This window comes from Arvicola amphibius, chromosome 5, assembly GCF_903992535.2.
Source record: "Arvicola amphibius chromosome 5, mArvAmp1.2, whole genome shotgun sequence".
NCBI classification, from domain to species: Eukaryota; Metazoa; Chordata; class Mammalia; order Rodentia; family Cricetidae; genus Arvicola; species Arvicola amphibius.
This window is the reverse complement of record NC_052051.1, coordinates 85,262,673-85,285,775: the sequence shown is the minus strand read 5'-3', so window position 1 is coordinate 85,285,775 and position 23,103 is coordinate 85,262,673. Positions and strand designations below refer to the sequence as shown.

Here is a 23,103-nt window from a genome sequence, read left to right as displayed (position 1 = left end):
TCATGCTGGGAAAACTGGTCATCCACATGCAGAAGACTGAGACTAGATCCTTATCTTTCAATCTGCACAAAATCAACTCAAAACATAGCAAGGAATTTAAGCAAGGCCAGAAACTCAAAAACTGTCAGGAGAAAGCACCTTAAGATACTGGTACAGGTGATGATTATCTGTAGAAGACTCAAAAAGCACAGGCAGCAAACATGAAATTTGACAAAGATAACATAAAAATGAAAAGCTTCTGGAATGGGCAAGATTGCCAGCAGGTAAAAGCACAGTTGCTTAAGCTGAGTTGAACTCCTTTATGCAAGTTGTTTCCTGATCTCCACTCAGGCTGTGGCATGTGTATGTACACACACACACACACACACACACACACACACACACACATGCATGCACACACACGCACGCACACGCACATGCACACACACATGCACACACATACGCACACAAATATAATTTCTAAAAGTCTTAAAGCTTCTTCCGAATAATGAAATAATAAGAGTGAAGACACAGTGTATAGACGGTAGGAAATGTTTCTCAACAATTCATCTGACAGACATCAATACTGAGAATATATAAAAGACTAAAGAAATAACATCAACAACATCAGTTTAAACATGACAAACAATATGAAGAGATCCTTGGCCCAGACTCAGAGGAAACAAAGTCAACATATAATGAAGATATTTGCATATCCATGCATATTACTGCTCTATTCTCAATAGCCAAGGTATACATTGAGCCTAGGTGTCTACCCAAAGATGAGTGAAGGAAGAAAATGTGATATATGGATAGAGTGGAATATTGTTAAGCCAAAAAAATGAAATTCTTCCATTTCCAATAAAATGAATGGAACTGAATGACAGTGTGCTGAGGAAAATGTTGTAGACACTAAAAGACAAGTGTCACATATTTCTCTTCTATGTGAGTAAAAGCAAGAGTTGATTTGAAAGCAGAACATAGTTGTTACATGGGACTGAGATGGTTATTGGGCAATTGGTGAAGGGAAGGTGGATCACATGCTGAATGCATCCTGTAACTCTATGGGAGTATCAGTAATGCATGCTAGTGAAAGGATCTAAAAATTGAACCCTGAAGTAAATCATTATGAAATACTGTTTTATATTGGGGTTAATTTCAATTTAAAAGAAAGGTCTTTAAACCTTTGTCATTTTGGATATATTAAATTTTATTTTTCCCACTAAATTATTAAAAGTTAACAAGTTCATGAATGTCAAACAGTAATTATAGCTAATTTGAACAAAAAACAATTTTAAAAATCATGTGGTATTGACTACCTGTTCTTTAAACCTATGTTAGCATTGCCTCATCTAACTTAACAGCAGAGATCGAGGAAGAAAGCATCAACAAATGGTGAGGCCTAAAAATAGATATTAATATATATTGTACATATGTAAATATATATTTCAATTTATTGGAATGCACCAGAAAAGAAAGATACTGAGATTTGTGGAGCTGATTAGTAGTGTCAGTGACAATTATAGATTGTGATATTATTTTTAAGAGTCTTCTTGCCATACTATCTCTAGGTACTTTTCTATCTTAGTTGAATGTAAGGGGAAATCCCTAGAAAAGTGTTTTGAACTCTTAATCTGTTGGTTACCTTGTAACACCACAAGAATGAGAGAGAGGGAGGGAGGGAGAGAGAGAGGGAGAAACGGAGAGAGAGAGAGGAGAGGGAGAGAGAGAGGAAGAGAGGGAGAGAGAGAGGACAGAGGGAGAGAGAGGGAGAGAAAGGAGAGAGGGAGAGAGGAGAGAAGGAGAGAGAGAGAGAGAGAGAGGGAGAGAGAGGGGGGAGAGAAAGAGAAGAGAGAGGGAGAGATCCTATTTGGAGCAAGAAGGGAGGTGACAGACAAGTAGAAAGAAAATGGAACCCTAAGTGAAAAGAATCAAATTAATATGCCTTAAACCTGTTCCTCACCCTCCAGAGATCTGTCTCTACATGATGCTGGTGTCTCAAATTTATAACCATTATCACATTAGAGTCCTCCTCTCAGACCTTTAGTTATTTTAATGCTACACAAGGGCAAGAAAGATTTCCATGGTGTATGAACAGTACAGAGTGGTGGACGGACTTGAGAATCATGACACCAGAAAGGGCGACGTTCAAATGCCTACACTTTGAAGCTGAATTTCGAAATAAATGTAACCTCTGAAATGGCAATACATATTGGCTTAGATGTAGTAATAACAATTTGCACTTTAATCCTGATTGATTGTGTTGTTTTGCAGGGCTACAAGTGATCTTTATAGTATACAAGGGCTAATTTAGGTAAAATTATATACCAGTTTCCAGACAACAAATAAGCATATAAGTTATAAGTGTTTAACAGTTTTATAAAATATAGGACAATTGTGCACATTTCAGCCCAAAATAGGTCTTTGAATTTTCTCAGCTCCTAGATGAGTATTTTAAATCTTTAATACTGACTTGATTACAATGACATCAGTAGTCATTGACTGCTTTGTTAAAAGATTGATATATTTCATGTTGCAATGATGATATCATCAAAGGCTGCTTATATATGTGTGTGTGTGCAAATATATAAACATACCACATGTGTATATGCATATATACACATGTACGTGTGTATTATATATGTTTGTGTATATATGTATGTATATATGTATGTATATATGTATGTATCTGTCATCAAAGACTGTTTTGGCAGAGAAAATGAGATGAAACCAAGAGAGGAGAAAGAAATCTGTTTTGAAATTACTCATGGAAAAAGTTATCTGAACAATGATTCTAAATTCTAATTTTTTTCAGAAAATTTGTATCTCTTAGATTCAAGGGATTCTTGTTCAAAGAACCTTTTCATATTAGTGTTAAACATAGCACTCTCTAATGATGTATCTTTCCATTTGTTGGCGCTAAAGCAAGTTAAAACAGGTCTCCAAGTTCTATGATGGTGATGAATGTATTGATATTCGCAAGACATATTGGTAAGTGAGCTTGATATTTGGAGAAAGGGAAAGAGCCATTGATGGATCTCTTGTCTTTAGGAAAGCAGAGCTAGTACTCTGAAAAAAATAATAGTAGAGAAATGTGGAAAATAAATCAATAATAAACCATTGTATTTATAGACAGGTACAATGCTGCGGAAAACATTTTGTCTACTCACAAAGCGTTTACTTTGTTTAAAAATTGATAATGTTCTTTCTTGGTAGTGATTTTATTGCAGCATTTCTTTAAAGATAATTGTAGAATTCTACTTATTTTTTAACATTGGTCGTTTCTATTTTTTCTGGATCTCTTCTGATTCCCGGTTTATAGATTTTTGTCTATGAGAAATGGTAGGAAAAAGGGAGCATAGTTTATTAATAAAAGACCTCTTCACACTCACTGAGATTTTATTAATTTTTGATTTATTTATGAATAATGTTTCCTGGGATACTTCTTACTGCACAAATCTAGTAGCATGTAATGTGTGTGTTTTTTTTTAAAATAAAAAACAATATGTTCTTAAAATCTTTTGTGTCAAGATTATAGATATATTGAGAATTATGCTCTTTTGAATACTCATTAATTGGCTTTTATCAGTGATGTAGAGGGAATAAGTATTAACAGAAGTGAAATTAACTGGTCACTATTGTAAAACACTATTGTGTTCAGATATTACAGGAAAAACAAAGGACCAACTAGTGACTTTAAATACGTTTTCCAAGTACCTAGAATTTCCACTTTAAAGAACTTCTAAAACATTTTGGACCCTCATTCCAGAGAGATCACACTACTACTTTATTAAACTCTGAGTATTAACTAAACATTTTCTCCAATGGAGTTATCAGGGACGTGGTAAAATTCAGGCAGATTGAGCAAAGCCAGTATTTTTTTTTTTTTGCTCCACTTCAAAAAAGTAAGCTTTATTGAAGTATAAAAACTTCCTGTCACCTGCACCCTGCTATTCTCCCTTCCACCCCATTTCCACCTATGGCTCCTTTACATTTTCTAGTTTCTGTGGTTACTCCATATTGTATGTTGTATACCTACCTCTGATGATTTGAACCTGGGGACTCCAGCTGAGAGAGAAGATGTGACATTCATCTTTCTGTGTCTGGGTTGCCTCCTTCTAATTCCATTCATTTACCTAAAAATTTCATGATTGCATTGTTCCTCACAGTTAAATAGTATTCCTTTATAAAAATTGTACTGGATTTTTATTATCCATTCATCTGTTAACAGACATTTAGGTTGTTGCTGTTTCCTAGCTATTGTAAATAAAACAGCAATGAACACTGCTGATCAAGTATCTGTTGTAGGCAGACATTGCGTGTTCATTTCCCGACTGCCCAGATCCAAAATAATCATAGAAACTGTATTAATTAAAGCACTGCTTAGCCTATTAGCTTAAGCATATTCCTAGCTAGCTCTTATATCTTAAATTAACCCATTTCTATTAATCTGTGTATCACCAACGTGGTTGTGGCCTACCAATAAGGTTCTGTTTGGTGTCCGGCATCTGTCGCCTGTAACAGCTACATGGCTTCTCAATGACTCAGCTGACTCTCTCCTCCTCTGTCTGCTTGGGATTCCCACCTTTCCCTACTCTGTGCTGCAATAGGCCCAAAGCAGCTTCTTTATTCAACAATGGTATTCACAGTCTAAGAGAGGAATCCCACATTACCTCTGCTTTTCTGTCAAAATAAAAGGAAGGTTTTAACTTTAACATAGCAAGACTATATATAACAAAACAGTTATCAAAGAAGAATTATAGTTATAGTATTTATATCTACTTTATAATTGCTAAAACTAAGTAAAACTAAATATAACTATCTATTCTTTTTTTTGTTTGTTTGTTTTTTTTTATTTTTTATATTTAAAAATTTCCATCTCCTTCCCTCCTCCTCCCCCCTCCCTCCCCTCCTCCTCCCCCTTCCCTCCCCTCCTTTTCCCCCTTCCCTCCCCTCCCCTCCACGCATACCTCCCATCCCTCCCTCTCAAGGTCAAGGAGCCATCAGGGTTCCCCACTCTATGCTAAGACCAAGGTCCTCCCAACTCCCCCCAGGTCCAGGGAGGTGATCGACCAAGCTGAGAAGGCTCCCACAGAGCCCGTCCATGCAGAAGAATCAGAGCCCAGCGCCAATGTCCTTTGCTTCTCAGTCAGCCCCCGCTGTTGGCCACATTCAGAGAGACGGGTTTGGTCGCATGATCCATCAGTCCCATTCCAACTGGAGTTGGTGATCTCCCATTAGTTCTGTCCCACCGTCTCCATGAGTGAACGCACCCCTCTCGTTCCTGACTTTCTCCCTCATGTTCTCGCTCCTTCTGCTCCTCATCAGGACCTTGGGAGCTCAGTCCAGTGCTCCAATGTGGGGCTCAGTCATTTTCTTCATCTGTCGCCAGATGGAGGTTCCCTCACGGTCCTGACTTTCTTTCTCATGTTCTCTCTCCTTCTGTTCCTCATCAGGACCTTGGGAGCTCAGTCCGGTGCTCCAATGTGGGGCTCTGTCATTTTCTTCATCTATCGTCAGGTGGAGGTTCTATGGTGATATGCAAGAAATTCATCAGTATGGCTATAGGAACTGGCCTTTTCAGGCTCCCTCTCCTCAGCTGCCCAAGGAACTAACTGGGGGCGTCTCCCTGAAAACCTGGGAACCCCTCTAGGGTCAAGTCTCTTGACAACCCTCAGGTAGCTCCTTAAATTAAGATATATGCTTCCCTGCTCCCGTATCCACCCTTCCTATATCCCAAGCACCCCATTCCTCCGAGCTCCCCCCATTCTCCCCTTCACAGTTTTCTCTCCCCATCTTCCCTTGGCCCAGTCTTGCCCAACCCTCAAGTTCCCAATTTTGCCTGGCGATCGTGTCTACTTCCAATATCCAGGAGGATTACTATATCTTTTTTTGGGAGTTCACCTTCTTATTATCTTCTCAAGGATCCCAAATTTATAGGCTCGATGTTCTTTAATTATGGCTAGAAACCGATTATGAGTGAGTACATCCCATGTTCATCTTTTTGGGTCTGGGTTACCTCACTCAGTATAGTGTTTTCTATTTCCATCCATTTGCCTGCAAAATTCAAGATGTCATTGTTTTTTACCGCTGAGTAGTATTCTAGCATGTATATATTCCACAGTTTCTTCATCCATTCTTCCACTGAAGGGCATCTAGGTTGTTTCCAGGATCTGGCTATTACAAATAATGCTGCTATGAACATAGATGAGCATATGCTTTTGTTGTATGATTGGGCATCTCTTGGGTAGATTCCCAATAGTGGAATTGCTGGGTCCTGGGGTAGGTTGATGCCGAATTTCCTGAGAAACCGCCACACTGCTTTCCAAAGTGGTTGCACAAGTTTGCATTCCCACCAGCAATGGATGAGTGTACCCCTTACCCCACAACCTCTCCAGCAAAGGTTATTATTGGTGTTTTGGATTTTAGCCAATCTGACAGGTGTAAGATGATATCTCAGAGTTGTTTTGATTTGCATTTCCCTGATAGCTAGGGAGGTTGAGCATGACCTTAAGTGTCTTTTGGCCATTCGAACTTCTTCTGTTGAGAATTCTCTGTTCAGTTCAGCGCCCCATTTTTTAATTGGGTTAATTGGCATTTTACCGTCTAGTCTCTTGAGTTCCTTATATATTTTAGAGATCAGACCTTTGTCAGTTGCAGGGTTGGTGAAGATCTTTTCCCAGTCAGTAGGCTGCCTTTGTGTCTTAGTGACAATGTCCTTTGCTTTACAGAAGCTGCTTAACTTCAGGAGGTCCCATTTATTCAATGTTGCCCTTAAAGTCTGTGCAGCTGGGGTTATGCGTAGGAAACGGTTCCCTGTGCCCATTTGTTGTAGAGTACTTCCCACTTTCTCCTCTATCAAGCTCAATGTGTTCAAATTAATATTGAGGTCTTTAATCCATTTGGACTTGAGTTTTGTGCATGGTGATAGATATGGATCTACTTTCATTCTTCTACAGGTTGACATCCAGTTATGCCAGCACCATTTGTTGAAGATGCCCTCTTTCTTCCATTGTGTACTTTTGGCTCCTTTATCAAAAATCAGGTGTTCATAGGTTTGTGGTTTAAGATCCGGGTCTTCTATACGATTCCATTGGTCAACTTCTCTGTTTTTATGCCAATACCAAGCTGTTTTCAATACTGTAGCTTTGTAATAGAGTTTGAAGTCAGGGATGGTAATGCCTCCAGAAGTTCCTTTATTGCATTAGATTGTTTTGGATATCCTGGGTTTCTTGTTTTTCCATTTAAAGTTGATTATTGTCCTCTCAATCTCTGTGAAGAATTTTAATGGGACCTTGATTGGGATTGCATTGAATCTATAGATTGCTTTTGGTAGAATTGCCATTTTTACTATGTTGATCCTCCCAATCCATGAGCAGGGGAGATCCTTCCATTTTCTGGTATCCTCTTCAATTTCTTTCTTCAAAGACTTAAAGTTCTTGTCAAATAAATCCTTCACTTCCTTGGTTAGAGATACTCCCAGATATCTTATGCTATTTGTGGCTATTGTGAAAGGTGATGCTTCTCTGATTTCCCTCTCTGCTTCCTTATCCTTTGTGTATAGGAGGGCAACTGATTTTTTGGAGTTGATCTTGTAACCTGCCACGTTACTGAAGGCGTTTATCAGCTGTAGGAGTTCTTTGGTGGAGTTTTTGGGGTCGCTTATGTATACTATCATATCATCTGCAAATAATGAAAGTTTAACTTCTTCCTTTCCAAAATGAATCCCCTTGATTCCCTTATGTTGTCTTATTGCTATTGCTAGAACTTCAAGCACTATATTGAAGAGATAAGGAGGGAGTGGACAGCCTTGTCGTGTTCCTGAGTTTAGTGGGATGGCCTTGAGTTTCTCTCCATTTAATTTGATGTTAGCTGTCGGCTTGCTGTAAATAGCTTTTATTATATTTAGGAATGACCCTTGTATCCCTAATCTCTCCAAGACCTTTATCATAAAAGGGTGCTGAATTTTGTCAAATGCTTTTTCAGCATCTAATGAGATGACCATATGGTATTTTTCTTTCAGTTTATTTATATGATGGATTACATTGATAGATTTTCGTATGTTGAACCAGCCCTGAATCTCTGGGATGAAGCCTACTTGATCGTAATGGATAATTTTTCTAATGTGTTCTTGGATTCGGTTTGCCAGTATTTTATTGAGAATTTTTGCGTCAATGTTCATGAGTGAGATTGGCCTGTAATTCTCTTTCTTGGTTGTATCTTTGTGTGGTTTAGGTATCAGGGTAACTGTAGCTTCATAGAAGGAATTTGGCAGTGACTCTTGTGTTTCTATATTATGAAATACCTTAAGGAGTATAGGTATTAGGTCTTCTTGGAAGTTCTGGTAGAATTCCGCATTGAAACCATCTGGTCCTGGGCTCCTTTTGGTAGGGAGGTTTCTGATAACAGTTTCTAATTCTTCGCGACTAACAGGACGATTTAGAGCATTTACCTGGTCCTGGTTTAACTTTGGTATATGGTATTTATCTAAAAAACTGTCCATTTCTTTTACATTTTCCAATTTTGTGGCATACAGGCTTTTGTAGTAAGATCTAATGATTCTCTGAATTTCCTCTGTGTCTGTGGTTATGTCCCCCTTTTCATTTCTGATCTTATTAATTTGCATGTTCTCCCTCTGCCGTTTGATTAGTTTGGCTAAGGGTTTGTCAATCTTGTTGATTTTCTCCAAGAACCAGCTTCTTGTTTCATTGATTCTTTGGATTGTTTTCTGTGTTTCTATTTTGTTGATTTCTGCCCTCAGTTTGATTATTTCCAGCCTTCTACTTCTCCTAGGTGAGTCTGCTTCTTTTTTTTCTACAGCTTTCAGGTGTGCTGTTAAGTCACCAATGAGCGCTTTCTCCGTTTTCTTTAAGTGGGCACTTAGTGCTATGAACTTTCCTCTTAGCACTGCTTTCATTGTGTCCCATAGGTTTGAGTATGTTGTGCCTTTGTTTTCATTAAATTCAAGAAAGACTTTAATTTCTTTCTTTATTTCTTCCTTGACCCAGGTGTGGGTCAGTAGTTGACTGTTCAGTTTCCATGAGTTTGTGGGCTTTCTGGGGGTAGCATTGTTGTTGAATTCTAATTTTAATCCATGGTGATCCGATAAGACACAGGTGGTTACTAATATTTTTTTGTAACTGTGGAAGTTTGCTTTGTTACCAAGTATATGGTCAATTTTCGAAAAGGTTCCATGAGCCGCAGAGAAGAAGGTATATTCTTTCCTATTTGGGTGGAATGTTCTATAGATGTCTGTTAAGTCCATTTGGTTCATTACCTCCATTAAGTCTTTCAATTCTCTGTTAGGTTTCTGTCTGATTGACCTGTCCATTGGTGAGAGAGGAGTGTTGAAGTCTCCAACTATTGGTGTGTGTGTTTTGATGGCTGCCTTGAGTTCTAGAAGTGTTTCTTTTACATAAGTGGGAGCTTTTATATTAGGGGCATAGATATTCAGGATTGAGACTTCATTCTGATGGCTTTTTCCTGTTATGAGTACAAAGTGTCCCTTTCCATCTCTTCTGATTGATTTTAGTTTGAAGTCAACTTTGTTGGAAATTAGTATGGCCACACCCGCTTGTTTCTTAGGGCCATTTGCTTGAAAAACCTTTTCCCAACCCTTTACTCTGAGTAGGTGTCTGTCTTTATGGTTGAGGTGTGTTTCTTGTAAACAGCAAAATGTTGGATTCTGTTTTCGTATCCAGTCTCTTAGCCTGTGCCTTTTTATAGGTGAATTGAGTCCATTGATATTAAGTGATATTAATGACCAGTGCTTGTTAACTTCAGTCATTTTTAATGGTAGAGTTTGTGTGTTTCCCTTCTTCTAGTTGTGCTGGTGAAGGGTCGCTAGATGCCTGAGTTATTGTGGGCATTGTTGAACTCCTTGGTTTGTGATTTTCCTTCTATTAATTTCTGCAAGGCTGGATTTGTGGCTGCGTATTGTTTAAATCTGTTTTTGTCCTGGAATATCTTGTTTTCTCCATCAATGGTGAATGCAAGCTTTGCTGGGTATAATAGTCTAGGCTTGCATCCATGTTCCCTTAGTGTCTGTAGCACATCTATCCAAGCTCTTCTGGCTTTCATGGTTTCCATTGAGAAATCAGGTGTAATTCTGATAGGTTTCCCTTTATATGTTACTTGACCTTTTTCCTTTGCAGCTCTTAATATCTGTTCTTTATTCTGAATGTTTTGTGTTTTGATTATTATATGGCATGGGGATGCTTTCTTTTGATCCAGTCTATTTGGTGTTCTGTAGGCTTCTTGTACCTTCATAGGAACATCCTTCTTTAGGTTGGGGAAGTTTTCTTCTATAATTTTGTTGAATATGTTTTCTGGGCCTTTGAGTTGTAATTCTTCTCCTTCTTCTACCCCAATTATTCTTAGGTTTGGTCTTTTCATGGTGTCCCAGATTTCCTGAATGTTTTGTGTTAAGAATTTGTTAGATTTGTTTAGTTCTTTAATCTGTGAGTTTATTTCCTCTATAGTATCTTCAGAGTCCGAGATTCTTTCTTCCATCTCTTGTATTCGGTTGGAAATACTTGTCTCTGAAGTTTCTGTTCGTTTACTCAGAGTTTCCATTTCCAGTCGTACCTCAGATTGTGTTTTCTTCAATACCTCCATTTCATTTATCAGGTCTTGTACTGTTTCCCTTACCTGTTTGATTGCTTTTTCTTGTTTTTCTTGTTTTTCTTGGGTGTCTTTGAGAGATTTACTTATTTCGTCAACCTTTTTGTTTGTCATCTCCATTTCTTTATGGCAGTTTTTTACCTCCTGTTTAAGGTCCTCTATTATTTTCATAAAGTACTGTTTAAGGTCGGTTTCTTCTATATCTTCTGGGGTAGGGTGTTCAATTCTTGTTGTTTCGGGATGTCTGGCTTGTGGTGATGTCATGTTGCCTTTCATGTTGTTGGAGGAGCTCCTGCATTGGCGCCTGCCCATCTCTTCCTTCAAAAGGAGCCCGGAGGCGTTTGGTGTCCTAGACCAATCTTTGCTGTGACTGAAACTGGTTGGATCTCCCCAGTGCCAGAGGAGGACCTATTCCTTGCGTCACAATCTGAAGGAGCCTGCACCCCTCCGCAGGGATCCTCAGACCTGCCTGGAGGCCAGAGTCTGACCCCTTTGGGTGGATGGCCTTAGAACAGGAGCAGGACACCTGAGAACACTAGGGAAAACTTGGGAGAGGCAGGGACTGGAGAAGCAGACCCAAGCCTGCAGAGGGAGCTGGGGGGAGGGGGTCTGTGCTCTCTTCCAGGGCAGGTTGCCCCAGGGTCCGCATTCACTCACCAGTTCAGATGGAATGTCAGGGCACAGGATCAGGGATTCCAGGCAGCCCAGGGTCACAGCCCAGACAAAAGGGGCAAGGTGGGGGCAGGGTGGGATGGAATACCACACAGCGAACCTGGCAGCACAATCTGAAGGAGCCTGCACCGCTCCGCAGGGATCCTCAGACCTGCTTGGAGGCCAGAGTCTGACCCCTTTGGGTGGATGGCCTTAGGACAGGAGCAGGACACCTGAGAACACTAGGGAAAACTTGGGAGAGACAGGGACTGGAGAAGCAGACCCAAGCCTGCAGAGGGAGCTGGGGGGAGGGGGTCTGTGCTCTCTTCCAGGGCAGATTGCTCCAGGGTCCGCATTCACTCACCAGTTCAGATGGAATGTCAGGGCACAGGATCAGTGATTCCAGGCAGCCCAGGTTCGCAGCCCAGACAAAAGGGCCAAGGTGGGGGCAGGGCGGGATGGAATACCACACAGCGAACCTGGCAGCACAATCTGAAGGAGCCTGCACCCCTCCGCAGGGATCCTCAGACCTGCCTGGAGGCCAGAGTCTGACCCCTTTGGGTGGATGGCCTTAGGACAGGAGCAGGACACCTGAGAACACTAGGGTAAACTTGGGAGAGACAGGGACTAGAGAAGCAGACCCAAGCCTGCAGAGGGAGCTGGGGGGAGGGGGTCTGTGCTCTCTTCCAGGGCAGGTTGCTCCAGGGTCCGCATTCACTCACCAGTTCAGATGGAATGTCAGGGCACAGGATCAGGGATTCCAGGCAGCCCAGGGTTGCAGCCCAGACATAAGGGCCAAGATGGGGGCAGGGCGGGATGGAATACCACACAGCGAACCTGGCAGCACAATCTGAAGGAGCCTGCACCCCTCCGCAGGGATCCTCAGACCTGCCTGGAGGCCAGAGTCTGACCCCTTTGGGTGGATGGCCTTAGGACAGGAGCAGGACACCTGAGAACACTAGGGTAAACTTGGGAGAGACAGGGACTGGAGAAGCAGACCCAAGCCTGCAGAGGGAGCTGGGGGGAGGGGGTCTGTGCTCTCTTCCAGGGCAGGTTGCTCCAGGGTCCGCATTCACTCACCAGTTCAGATGGAATGTCAGGGCACAGGATTAGGGATTCCAGGCAGCCCAGGGTTGCAGCCCAGACAAAAGGGCCAAGATGGGGGCAGGGCGGGATGGAATACCACACAGCGAACCTGGCAGCACAATCTGAAGGAGCCTGCACCCCTCCGCAGGGATCCTCAGACCTGCCTGGAGGCCAGAGTCTGACCCCTTTGGGTGGATGGCCTTAGGACAGGAGCAGGACACCTGAGAACACTAGGGTAAACTTGGGAGAGACAGGGACTGGAGAAGCAGACCCAAGCCTGCAGAGGGAGCTGGGGGGAGGGGGTCTGTGCTCTCTTCCAGGGCAGGTTGCTCCAGTGTCCGCATTCACTCACCAGTTCAGATGGAATGTCAGGGCACAGGCAACTATCTATTCTTTACTCCATCACAAACTCCAGAAGGATATAATATTACCTAAGTAAACAAGAAGTACATTGTAAGCAACTTTCAAAACTCTAGAATTGACAGACACATCTCGCTGCCTGGAAAGTCACCCAAATTTCTTTTGTAATATTGGGAAACCCATCTTCAGCCTACAGGACCATTGTATCTGGCAGACTTTTCCATGAAAGAGGATATTTCAAGATCTCTTATGCCTTGCATTGGAAGTTCATAAACTGATTTTTTTCTGTGTCCTATAAAATGTATGGCAGACTCTTCCATGAAGCAGGGACCCTGAAGGACTGTCTCACTTTTAGGCAAGTTCATCAGTCATTTTTCTATGCATCCTGCATGTCCAGGACATACAACATAACATCAAGCAGTCCAGACAAGAGCATCCACAGGTTCATATCCTCTGTGGAAACAAAAGAAGGACTTTTTTTCCAAAGCAACATATCCTTAGACCCAAAATTTGAAGTCAAGATACCTTTAAAGTATATAAGTTGGTTTAGCTTAGCAGCCTGTTCAATGAAATGTCTCTCTGTACTTAGCTCATTCACAATAAAAATTCAAAGAAAACAAAATAATATACATAATCCAGACTCTGTGTATTTTCCATCTTTACATGGCTTATTTTTCTTATTCTATTACTTTTTCTACAAGTTTAATATTTATTTTATCTTAGCTCCTTTAACCTATGCAGTCTTTTCTGTTATGACTGTCTATACTCTTTTTCCTCTCTCTCAAGCCTGCATACATTTATCTAATGGTGTGATCCACTTAGAGGTATTTTTCATCTAAACCTGTCTTTATTGCATATCTGTAATCCTTGTGTGACCAGGACCACTTCTGAAAATCCTAAGTGGCATGGCTAGGACTAACACTGCTTTGCTTTTTGGCTCTGTGCAGTTCAACATGTTGGAGGTCTTCACCTCCAGCTCTGCAAGCCATGCTCACAGCTCCATTTTCAGGCACACAGCAGGTCTATGTTGCCATTAAGCAAGTTGTAACACTCTGCTCACAAATCCCATTTGAATGCTCCACAGCCAGACCTCCCAAAAGAGTCAGAGCTCTATGTGCTGGCAAACCAGGAAACCAGCTTCTAAATAAGCCACACAGCCTTTCTTGCCACTCTCTTAAAGGAGCTGTAGTGCTCCTGCTCCTAGACAGCAAACAGAACACATCCAAAAAAAATGCCAGCTACCAAGAAGATTTGCTTAACTGTTCTTTTGTGTCTAGAATTTCTTCCCAAGCTTTCTCAGGTTTCATGTGGATGTAATTAGCCCCACATTGGCATGCCAAGTTTATTTAGACAGAAAAGGGGAGGTGATGTGGGATTCGCTTCTGTATGCTGTGAATACCATTGATTAATAAAGAAGCTGCTTTGGGCCTATTACAGTGCAGAATAGAGCAAGGCAGGAATTCCAAGCAAGGAGAGAGTTAGGGACAAACCATGTAACCACAGGAGGAGAAAGACGCCCACACACTGGTAATGATAACCCATGAGCCTCATGGTAAAATATAAAATAATAGAAATGGGTTAATTTAAGATGTAATAGCTAACTAGAAATATGCTTAAGTTATTGGTCAAGTAATATTGCAGTTAAAATAGTTTCTGTGTGATTATTTTGGATCGGTCAGCCAGGTAAATGAAAAAGCAGCCTCTGTCTACAATCTCTAGGATGGCAAGTCCTCTGGGCATATGTTTGAGTTGTATAGTTGGGTCGTACAATATATTTTTAGAAATATTTTTGAGAGCCGGGCGGTGGTGGCGCACGCCTTTAATCCCAGCACTCGGGAGGCAGAGGCAGGCGGATCTCTGTGAGTTCGAGGCCAGCCTGGTCTACAAGAGCTAGTTCCAGGACAGGCTCTAAGAAAGCTGCAGAGAAACCCTGTCTCGAAAAACCAAAAAAAGAAAAAAGAAAAAAAAAAAAAAGAAATATTTTTGAGGATTTCCCATACTTATTTCCAGAATGACTTCACAAACATGCATTTCTACTGACATTGAATTAGGGTCTTCTTCCTGCACACCCTCATGAGAATTTGTTGTCCATCATAGCTGTTCCGACTGGAGTAAAATGATACCTTCAAGTTGTTTTATTTTGCACTTCCTTGTTTGCTAAGGATAATAAATACTTTTTAGAGATTTTTAAAACCATATTTATTTCTTTTATTGAAAACTATGTTCATATTCTTATTTCTTTTAATTGTATAGTTTATTTTGAATTGGATCATTTATTATTTCCTTGACTTCATATTTTTTTCCAGTTTATTTATTTTTTATTAAAAATTGCCATCTCCTCCCCTCCTCCGCCCCCTTCCCTCCCCTCCCCTCCACCCACACCCCCGCTCCCTCCCTCTTGAGGCCAAACAGCCATCAGGGTTCTCTACACTATGTTGAGTCCAAGGTCCTCCCAACTCCTCCCAGGTCCAGGAAGGTGAGCAACCGAACTGACAAGGCTCACACAGAGCCCGTCCATGTCGTAGAGACCAAGCCCATCGCCATTGTCTCTGGCTCCTCGGTCAGCCTACACCATCAGCCACCCTCAGAGAGTCCGATTTGGTCGCATGTTCCATCAGTCCCATTCCAAGTGGACTTGGTGGTCTCCCACTACTTCTGTCCTGCCGTCTCAGTGGGTGAACGCGTCCCTCATGGTTCTGACTTTCTTTCTCATGCTCTCTCTCCATCCACTCCTCATCAGAACTTTGGGAGCTCAGTCCGGTGCTCCAATGTGGGGCTCTGTCTCTATCTCCATCCATCGCCAGGTGAAGGTTAAGGCTCACAGTGAGCCCGTCCATGCTGTAGAGTTCACATTCATTGCCGTTGTCCTTGGGTTCTCAGTCCTCCTCCACCGTCAGCCACATTCAGAGAGCCTGTTGGAATGGTCCCGTGTTCCATCAGTTCCATTCCAACTGGACTTGGTGGTCTCCCGTTAGATCTGTCCCACCGTCTCAATGGGTAAACGCACTCCTCACGGTCCTGACTTCCTTGCTCATGATCTCCCTCCTTTTGCTCCTCATCGGGACCTTGGGAGCTCAGTCCGGTGCACCTATGTGGGGCTCTGTCATTTTCTCCATCCAATGCCAGGTGAAGGTTCTATGGTGATATGCAAGATATTCATGAGTATGGCAGTAGGATCTGTACATTTCTGGCACCCTCTCCTCAGCTGCCCAAGGACCTAGCTGGGGGCGTCTTCCTGGACACCTGGGAACCCCTCTAGAGTCAAGCCTCTGCCAACCCTAGAATGGCTCCCTTAAGTAAGATATATAATTCCTTGTTCCCATATCCACCCTTCCTATATCCCAACCATCCTATTCCCCCAAGCTCTTCCCATCTTCCACTTCACACTTTTCTCTCCACATCCCCCCTCCCCCCATCCCACCCCACCCATATGTTGCCATTTTTTGTCCGGCAATCTTGTCTACTTCCAGTATCCAGGAGGATAACTATATGTTTTTCTTTGGGTTCACCTTCTTATATAGCTTCTCTAGGATTTTTACGAATTATAGGCTCGATGTCCTTTACTTATGGCTAGAACCCAATTATCAGTAAGTACATCCCATGTTCATCTTTTTGGGCCTGGGTTACCTCACTCAGGATGGTGTTTTCTATTTCCTTCCATTTGCATGCAAAATTCAAGATGTCATTGTTTTTTACCGCTGAGTAGTATTCTAGCATGTATATATTCCACACTTTCTTCAACCATTCTTCCACTGAAGGGCATCTAGGTTGTTTCCAGGTTCTGGCTGTTACAAATAATGCTGCTATAAACATAGTTGAACAGATGCTTTTGTAATATGATTGGGCATCTCTTGGGTAAATTCCCAAGAGTGGGATTGCTGGGTCCTGGGGTAGGTTGATCCCAAATTTCCTGAGAAACCTCCACACTGCTTTCCAAAGTGGTTGCACAAGTTTGCATTCCCACCAGCAATGGATGAGTGTACCCCTTACTCCACTTCCTCTCCAGCAAAGGCTATCATTGGTGTTTTTGATTTTAGCCATTCTGACAAGTGTAAGACGGTATCTTAACGTTGTTTTGATTTGCATTTCCCTGATTGCTAAGGAGGTTGAGCATGACCTTAAGTGACTTTTGGCCATTCGAACTTCTTCTGTTGAGAATTCTCTGTTAAGTTCAGTGCCCCATTTTTTAATTGGGTTAATTAGCATTTTAAAGTCTAGTCTCTTGAGTTCCTTATATATTTTAGAGATCAGACATTTGTCTGTTGTGGGGTTGGTGAAGATCTTTTCCCAGTCAGTAGGCTGACTTTTTGTCTTAGTGACAGTGTCCTTTGCTTTACAGAAGCTGCTCAGCTTCAGGAGGTCCCATTTATTCAATGTTGCCCTTAATGTCTGTGCTGCTGGGGCTATACGTAGGAAGCGGTCTCCTGTGCCCAAATGTTGTAGACTACTTCCCAATTTCCCCTCTAACAGGTTCAGTGTGTTCAGATTGATATTGAGGTCTTTAATCCATTTGGACTTGAGTTTTGTGCATGGTGATAGACACGGATCTACTTTCATTCTTCTACAGGTTGACATCCAGTTATGCCAGCACCATTTGTTGAAGATGCCTTCTTTCTTCCATTGTGTGCTTTTAGCTCCTTTATCAAAAATCAGGTGTTCATAGGTTTGTGGGTTAAGATCTGGGTCTTCTATTCGATTCCATTGGTCGACTTCTCTATTTTTATGCCAATACCAAGCTGTTTTCAATACTGTAGCTCTGTAATAGAGTTTGAAGTCAGGGATGGTAATGCCTCCAGAAGTTCCTTTATTGTATAAGATTGTTTTGGCTATCCTGGGTTTCTTGTTCTTCCATATAAAGTTGATTATTGTCCTCTCAAGATCTGTGAAGAATTTTGATGGGATCTTTAAGGGGATTGCATTAAATCTATAGATTGCCTTTGGTAGTATTGCCATTTTTACTATGTTGATCCTCCCAATCCAAGAGCAAGGGAGATCCTTCCATTTTCTGGTATCCTCTTCAATTTCTTTCTTCAAAGACTTAAAGTTCTTGTCAAATAGGTCTTTCACTTCCTTGGTTAGAGTTACCCCAAGATATTTTATGCTATTTGTGGCTACGGGGAAAGGTGACGCTTCTCTGGTTTCTTTCTCTGCTTCCTTATCCTTTGTATATAGGAGGGCGACTGATTTTTTGGAGTTGATCTTGTAACCTGCCATGATACTAAAGGAGTTTATCAGCTGTAGGAGTTCTTTGGTGGAGTTTTTCGGGTCGCTTATGTACACTATCATATCATCTGCAAATAATGAAAGTTTTACTTCTTCCTTTCCAATTCGAATCCCCTTGATCCCCTTATGTTGTCTTATTGCTATTGCTAGAACTTCAAGCAGTATATTGAAGAGATAAGGAGAGAGTGGACAGCCTTGTCGCGTTCCTGAATTTAGTGGGATGGCCTTGAGTTTCTCTCCATTTAATTTGATGTTAGCTGTCGGCTTGCTGTAAATAGCCTTTATTATATTTAGGAATGACCCCTGTATCCCTAATCTCTCCAAGACCTTTATCATAAAGAGGTGTTGAATTTTGTCAAATGCTTTTTCTGCATCTAATGAGATGATCATATGGTTTTTATCCTTCAGTTTATCTATATGATGGATTACATTGATAGATTTTCGTATGTTGAACCAGCCCTGCATCTCTGGGATGAAGCCTACTTGATCATAGTGGATAATTTTTCTAATGTGTTCTTGGATTCTGTTTGCCAGTATTTTATTGAGAATTTTTGCATCGAGGTTCATGAGTGAGATTGGCCTATAATTCTCTTTCTTGGTTAAGTCTTTTTGTGGTTTAGGTATCAGGGTAATTGTAGCTTCATAAAAGGAATTTCGCAATGACTGTTCTGTTTCTATATTATGAAATACCTTAAGGAGTATAGGTATTAGGTCTTCTTGGAAATTCTGGTAGAATTCTGCATTGAAACCATCACTGATAACAGTTTCCAATTCTTCGCGACTAACAGGACTATTTAGAGCATTTACCTCTTCCTGGTTTAACTTTGGTACATGGTACTTATCTCAAAAAGTGTCCATTTCTTGTACATTTTCCAATTTTGTGGCATACAGGCTGTTGTAGTAAGATCTAATGATTCTTTGGATTTCTTCTGTGTCTGTGATTATGTCCCCTTTTTCATTTCTGATCTTATTAATTTGTGTGTTCTCTCTCTGCTGTTTGATTAGTTTGGCTAGGGGTTTGTCAATCTTGTTGATTTTCTCCAAGAACCAGCTTTTTGTTTCATTGATTCTTTGGATTGTTTTCTGTGTTTCTATTTTGTTGATTTCTGCCCTCAGTTTGATAATTTCCAGTCTTCTACTCCTCCTAGGTGAGTCTGCTTCTTTCTTTTCTAAAGCTTTCAGGTGTGCTGTTAAGTCTCCAATGTGTGCTTTCTCCGTTTTTTTTTTTTAAAGTGGGCACTTAGTGCTATGAATTTTCCTCTTAGCACTGTTTTCATAGTGTCCCATAGGTTTGAATATGTTGTGTCTTTATTTTCATTAAATTCAAGAAAGACTTTAATTTCTTTCTTTATTTCTTCCTTGACCCAGCTGTGGTTCAGTAGTTGACTGTTCAGTTTCCATGAGTTTGTAGGCTTTCTGGGGGTAGCATTGTTGTTGAATTCTAATTTTAATCCATGGTGGTCCGATAAGATGCAGGTGGTTACTAATATGTTTTTGTAACTGTGGAAGTTTGCTTTGTTACCGAGTATATGGTCAATTTTCGAAAAGGTTCCATGAGCCGCAGAGAAGAATGTATATTCTTTCCTGTTTGGGTGGAATGTTCTATAGATGTCTGTTAAGTCCATTTGGTTCATTACCTCTATTAAGTCTCTTAATTCTCTGTTAGGTTTCTGTCGAATTGACCTGTCCATTGGTGAAAGAGGAGTGTTGAAGTCTCCCACTATCAGTGTGTTTGGTTTGATGGTCTGTCTTGAGTTCTAGTAATGTTTCTTTTATATAAGTGGGTGCTTTTGTATTAGGGGCATAGATATTCAGGATTGAGACTTCATTCTGATAGATTTTTCCTGTAATGAGTATAAAGTGTCCCTTTCCATCTCTTCTGATTGATTTTAGTTTGAAGTCAACTTTGTTAGAAATTAGTATGGCCACACCGGCTTGTTTCTTAGGTCCATTTGCTTGATAAACCTTTTCCCAACCCTTTACTCTGAGTAGATGTCTGTCTTTGTGGTTGAGGTGTGTTTCTTGTAAACAGCAGAATGTTGGATCCTGTTTTCGTATCCAATCTCTTAGCCTGTGCCTTTTTATAGGTGAATTGAGTCCATTGATATTAAGTGATATTAATGACCAGTGGATGTTAACTCTGGTTGTCATTTTTTATTTGGTAGTAGAGATTGTGTGTTTCCTTTCTTTGCGATGTGCTGGTGAAGGGTCGCTAGATGTCTGAGTTATTTTGGGCAATGCTGGACTCCTTTGTTTGTGAATTTCCTTCTATTACTTTCTGTAAGGCTGGATTTGTGGCTATGTATTGTTTAAATTTGTTTTTATCCTGGAATATTTTGATTTCTCCATTTATAGTGAATGAAAGCTTGGCTGGTTATAGTAATCTGGGCTTGCATCCATGGTCTCTTAGTTTCTGCAAAACATCTACCCAGGACCTTCTGACTTTCATGGTTTCCATAGAGAAGTCAGGTGTTAGTCTGATAGGTTTACCTTTATATGTTACTTGACCTTTTTCCTTTGCAGCTCTTAATATTCTTTCTTTGTTCTGTATGTTTTGTGTTTTGATTATAATATGGCGAGGGGATTTTTTTTTTTTTTGATCCAGTCTATTTGGTGTTCTGTAAGCTTCTTGAACCTTAATAGGAATATCTTCTTTTAGGTTTGGGAAGTTTTCTTCTATAATTTTATTAAATATATTTTCTGAACCATTGAGCTGTATTTCTTCTCCTTCTTCTACGCCTATTATTCTTAGGTTTGGTCTTTTTATTGTGTCCCAGATTTCCTGAATGTTTTGTGATGAGGATTTGTTGGATTTGCTGTTTTCTTTGATCAGTGCATTTATTTTCTCTTTGGTATCTTCAGAATCTGAGATTCTTTCTTCTATCTCTTGTATTCTGTTGGTTATGCTTGTTCCTGTAGTCTCTGTTCGTTTACATAGATTTTCCAAATCCAGTTGGCCCTCGGGTTGTGTTTTCTTCCTTGCCTCCATTTCAGTTTTCAAGTCTTGCACTGTTTCCATTATCTGTTTGATTGTTTTTTCTTTGTTTCCTAGGATATCGTTTACGGATTTACTCAATTCTTCAAACGTTTTGTTATTCTTCTCATCCATTTCCTTAAGGGAGTTTTTAACCTCCTGTTTAAGGAACTCTATTACTTTCATAAAGTCAATTTTTTCTACTTCTTCTTGATTAGTATGTTCAAGTCCTCCTGTTATAAGTTCGCTGGGTTCTGGTGCTTTCATGTTGTTTTTCAAATTGTTGGAGGAATTCTTGCATTGGCGTCTGCCCATTTGTTCCTCTGAATAATCCCCTTTGGGTCTTCTTTTAGAAGTTCAATTCACCCCAATGAATTAAATTCACTCACCCCAATGAATGATGGATCCTCTGGCAGACTGTCAGGTCTCCTTGCAGGCCAAACAGCTCACTGACAAAGGGCCTACCTTGCTGCAGGCAGTCTAATGAAGGAGGGGACCTCCCACCGGCCTGGGTGCACTCAATTCCAGGTCCCCAGCACCCAAACAGGCTGAGCTGTGGGATTTTGTGGCCCCAAAGACGGAAGGATGAGGCAGGGGAAGGGGGGGAGGATTCTGGGTGCAAGCTGGGAAGGGACAGGAAGAGAGAGGCAGTATCCGGGGAGAATAACCCCTACAGGAAGAGCAGGAAGTGTGCCGGTGGGGGGGGGGGAGTTGTGGAATGTCGGTGGTCCCTCTCCGGGCAGCTGCCCGCGGTTCGGGCACTCACTCCTCACTCACCCCAAAGAATGATGGATCCTCTGGCAGACTGTCAGGTCCCCTTGCAGGCCAAGCAGCTCTCAGACAAAGGCCTACCTTGCCTGGGGCAGTCTAATGAAGGAGGGGACCTCCCACCGGCCTGGGTGCACTCAATTCCAGGTCCCCAGAGCCCAAACAGGCTGAGCTGTGGGATTTTGTGGCCCCAAAGACGGGAGGATCTTGGCTTCATATTTTTTTTGAGTTCTTTGTACCTTCTAAATATTGATTCTCCTTCAGATGTTTACCTGGCAAAGATTCTATCAGCTTCTGTAGGTTTTCTCTTCAGTCAACCAATTATTTTCTCAGCTGTATAGAAGGGTTTTTTTTACAAGGAGCCACGCTTGTCAATTCTCTCCTTAATTCCTTGGTAAATAAAGTCCTGTTCAGATAATTTTTTCCTCTAACAATATCTTGCAGGGAAAACCCATGTTTGCTTCTAGCAGTTTTAGTGTTTCAGGTTTAAAATTGAGGTCTTTGATCCACTTGCATCTAATTTGGGGTAGGGTAAGAGATACAGGTCTAACTTTAGTCTTCTGCATGTGGATATCCAGATTTCTAGGCACCATTTGTTTAAAATGCTGTTTTTGCCTCTTTGTCAGATACGAAAAGACATACTTGGTTCTTGTAATTTGGTCAATTAATATACATGTTTGCTTTTGTGATGGTGCCATATTGGTTGTATTATTGTTATAATATATTTGAAGTGTGAAAAGGCAATCCCTCCAGTATTATTCTTTTTTGTTGTTGTTTTACTGTGATGGGTTTTTTATGACAACTTATACTAGAGAGGTTGTGGGGTAAAGGGAACACTCCTCTACTTCTGGTGGGAATGCAAGCTGATGAAGCCCCTTTGGATGTTACTGTGGTGATTTCTCAGAAAATTAGGAAAAAACCTTCCTCAAGACCCAGCAATACCACTTTTGGGCATATACCCAAAGGATGCTCAATTGTGCCACAAAGACATGAGCAGCATTGTTTGTCATATCCAGAAACTGGAAACAACCTAAATGCCCCTCGACCGAAGAATGGATAAGGAAAATGTGGTACATTTACACAATGGAGTACTACACAGCAGAATAAAATCATGACATCTTGAATTGTGCAGGCAAATGGATGGAGCTAGAATAGAAAACAGAATAGAAAACATCATTTTGAGTGAGGTAACCCAGACGCAGAAATACAATTATCACATGTTCTCACTCATAGGTGGATTTTAAACATAAAGCAAGAAAATCAGCCCACAAATCACAATCCCAGAGAACCTAGACAACAATAAGGACCCTAAGAGAGACTTACATAGATCTAATCTACATGGGAGGTATAAAAAGACAACATCTCCTGAGTAAATTGGGAGCATGGGGACCTTGGTAGAGGGTTGAAGGGGAGGGGAGAAGTAGGGAGAGGAGGAGAGA

General features: G+C 41.1%; 1 protein-coding gene across 1 annotated transcript in view; it reads left to right on the top strand.

Annotated features, from left to right (window-relative positions):
* Positions 1-23,103, top strand: part of LOC119815277 (phosphatidylinositol 3,4,5-trisphosphate 3-phosphatase TPTE2-like) — a 101,819-nt gene that overhangs the window by 11,216 nt on the left and 67,500 nt on the right. The window contains exons 3-4 of the mRNA XM_042055150.1: positions 1,321-1,374; positions 2,905-2,970. Of these exons, the coding sequence (XP_041911084.1) occupies positions 1,321-1,374; positions 2,905-2,970 (120 nt within the window). The remainder of the gene's footprint in view (positions 1-1,320; positions 1,375-2,904; positions 2,971-23,103) is intronic.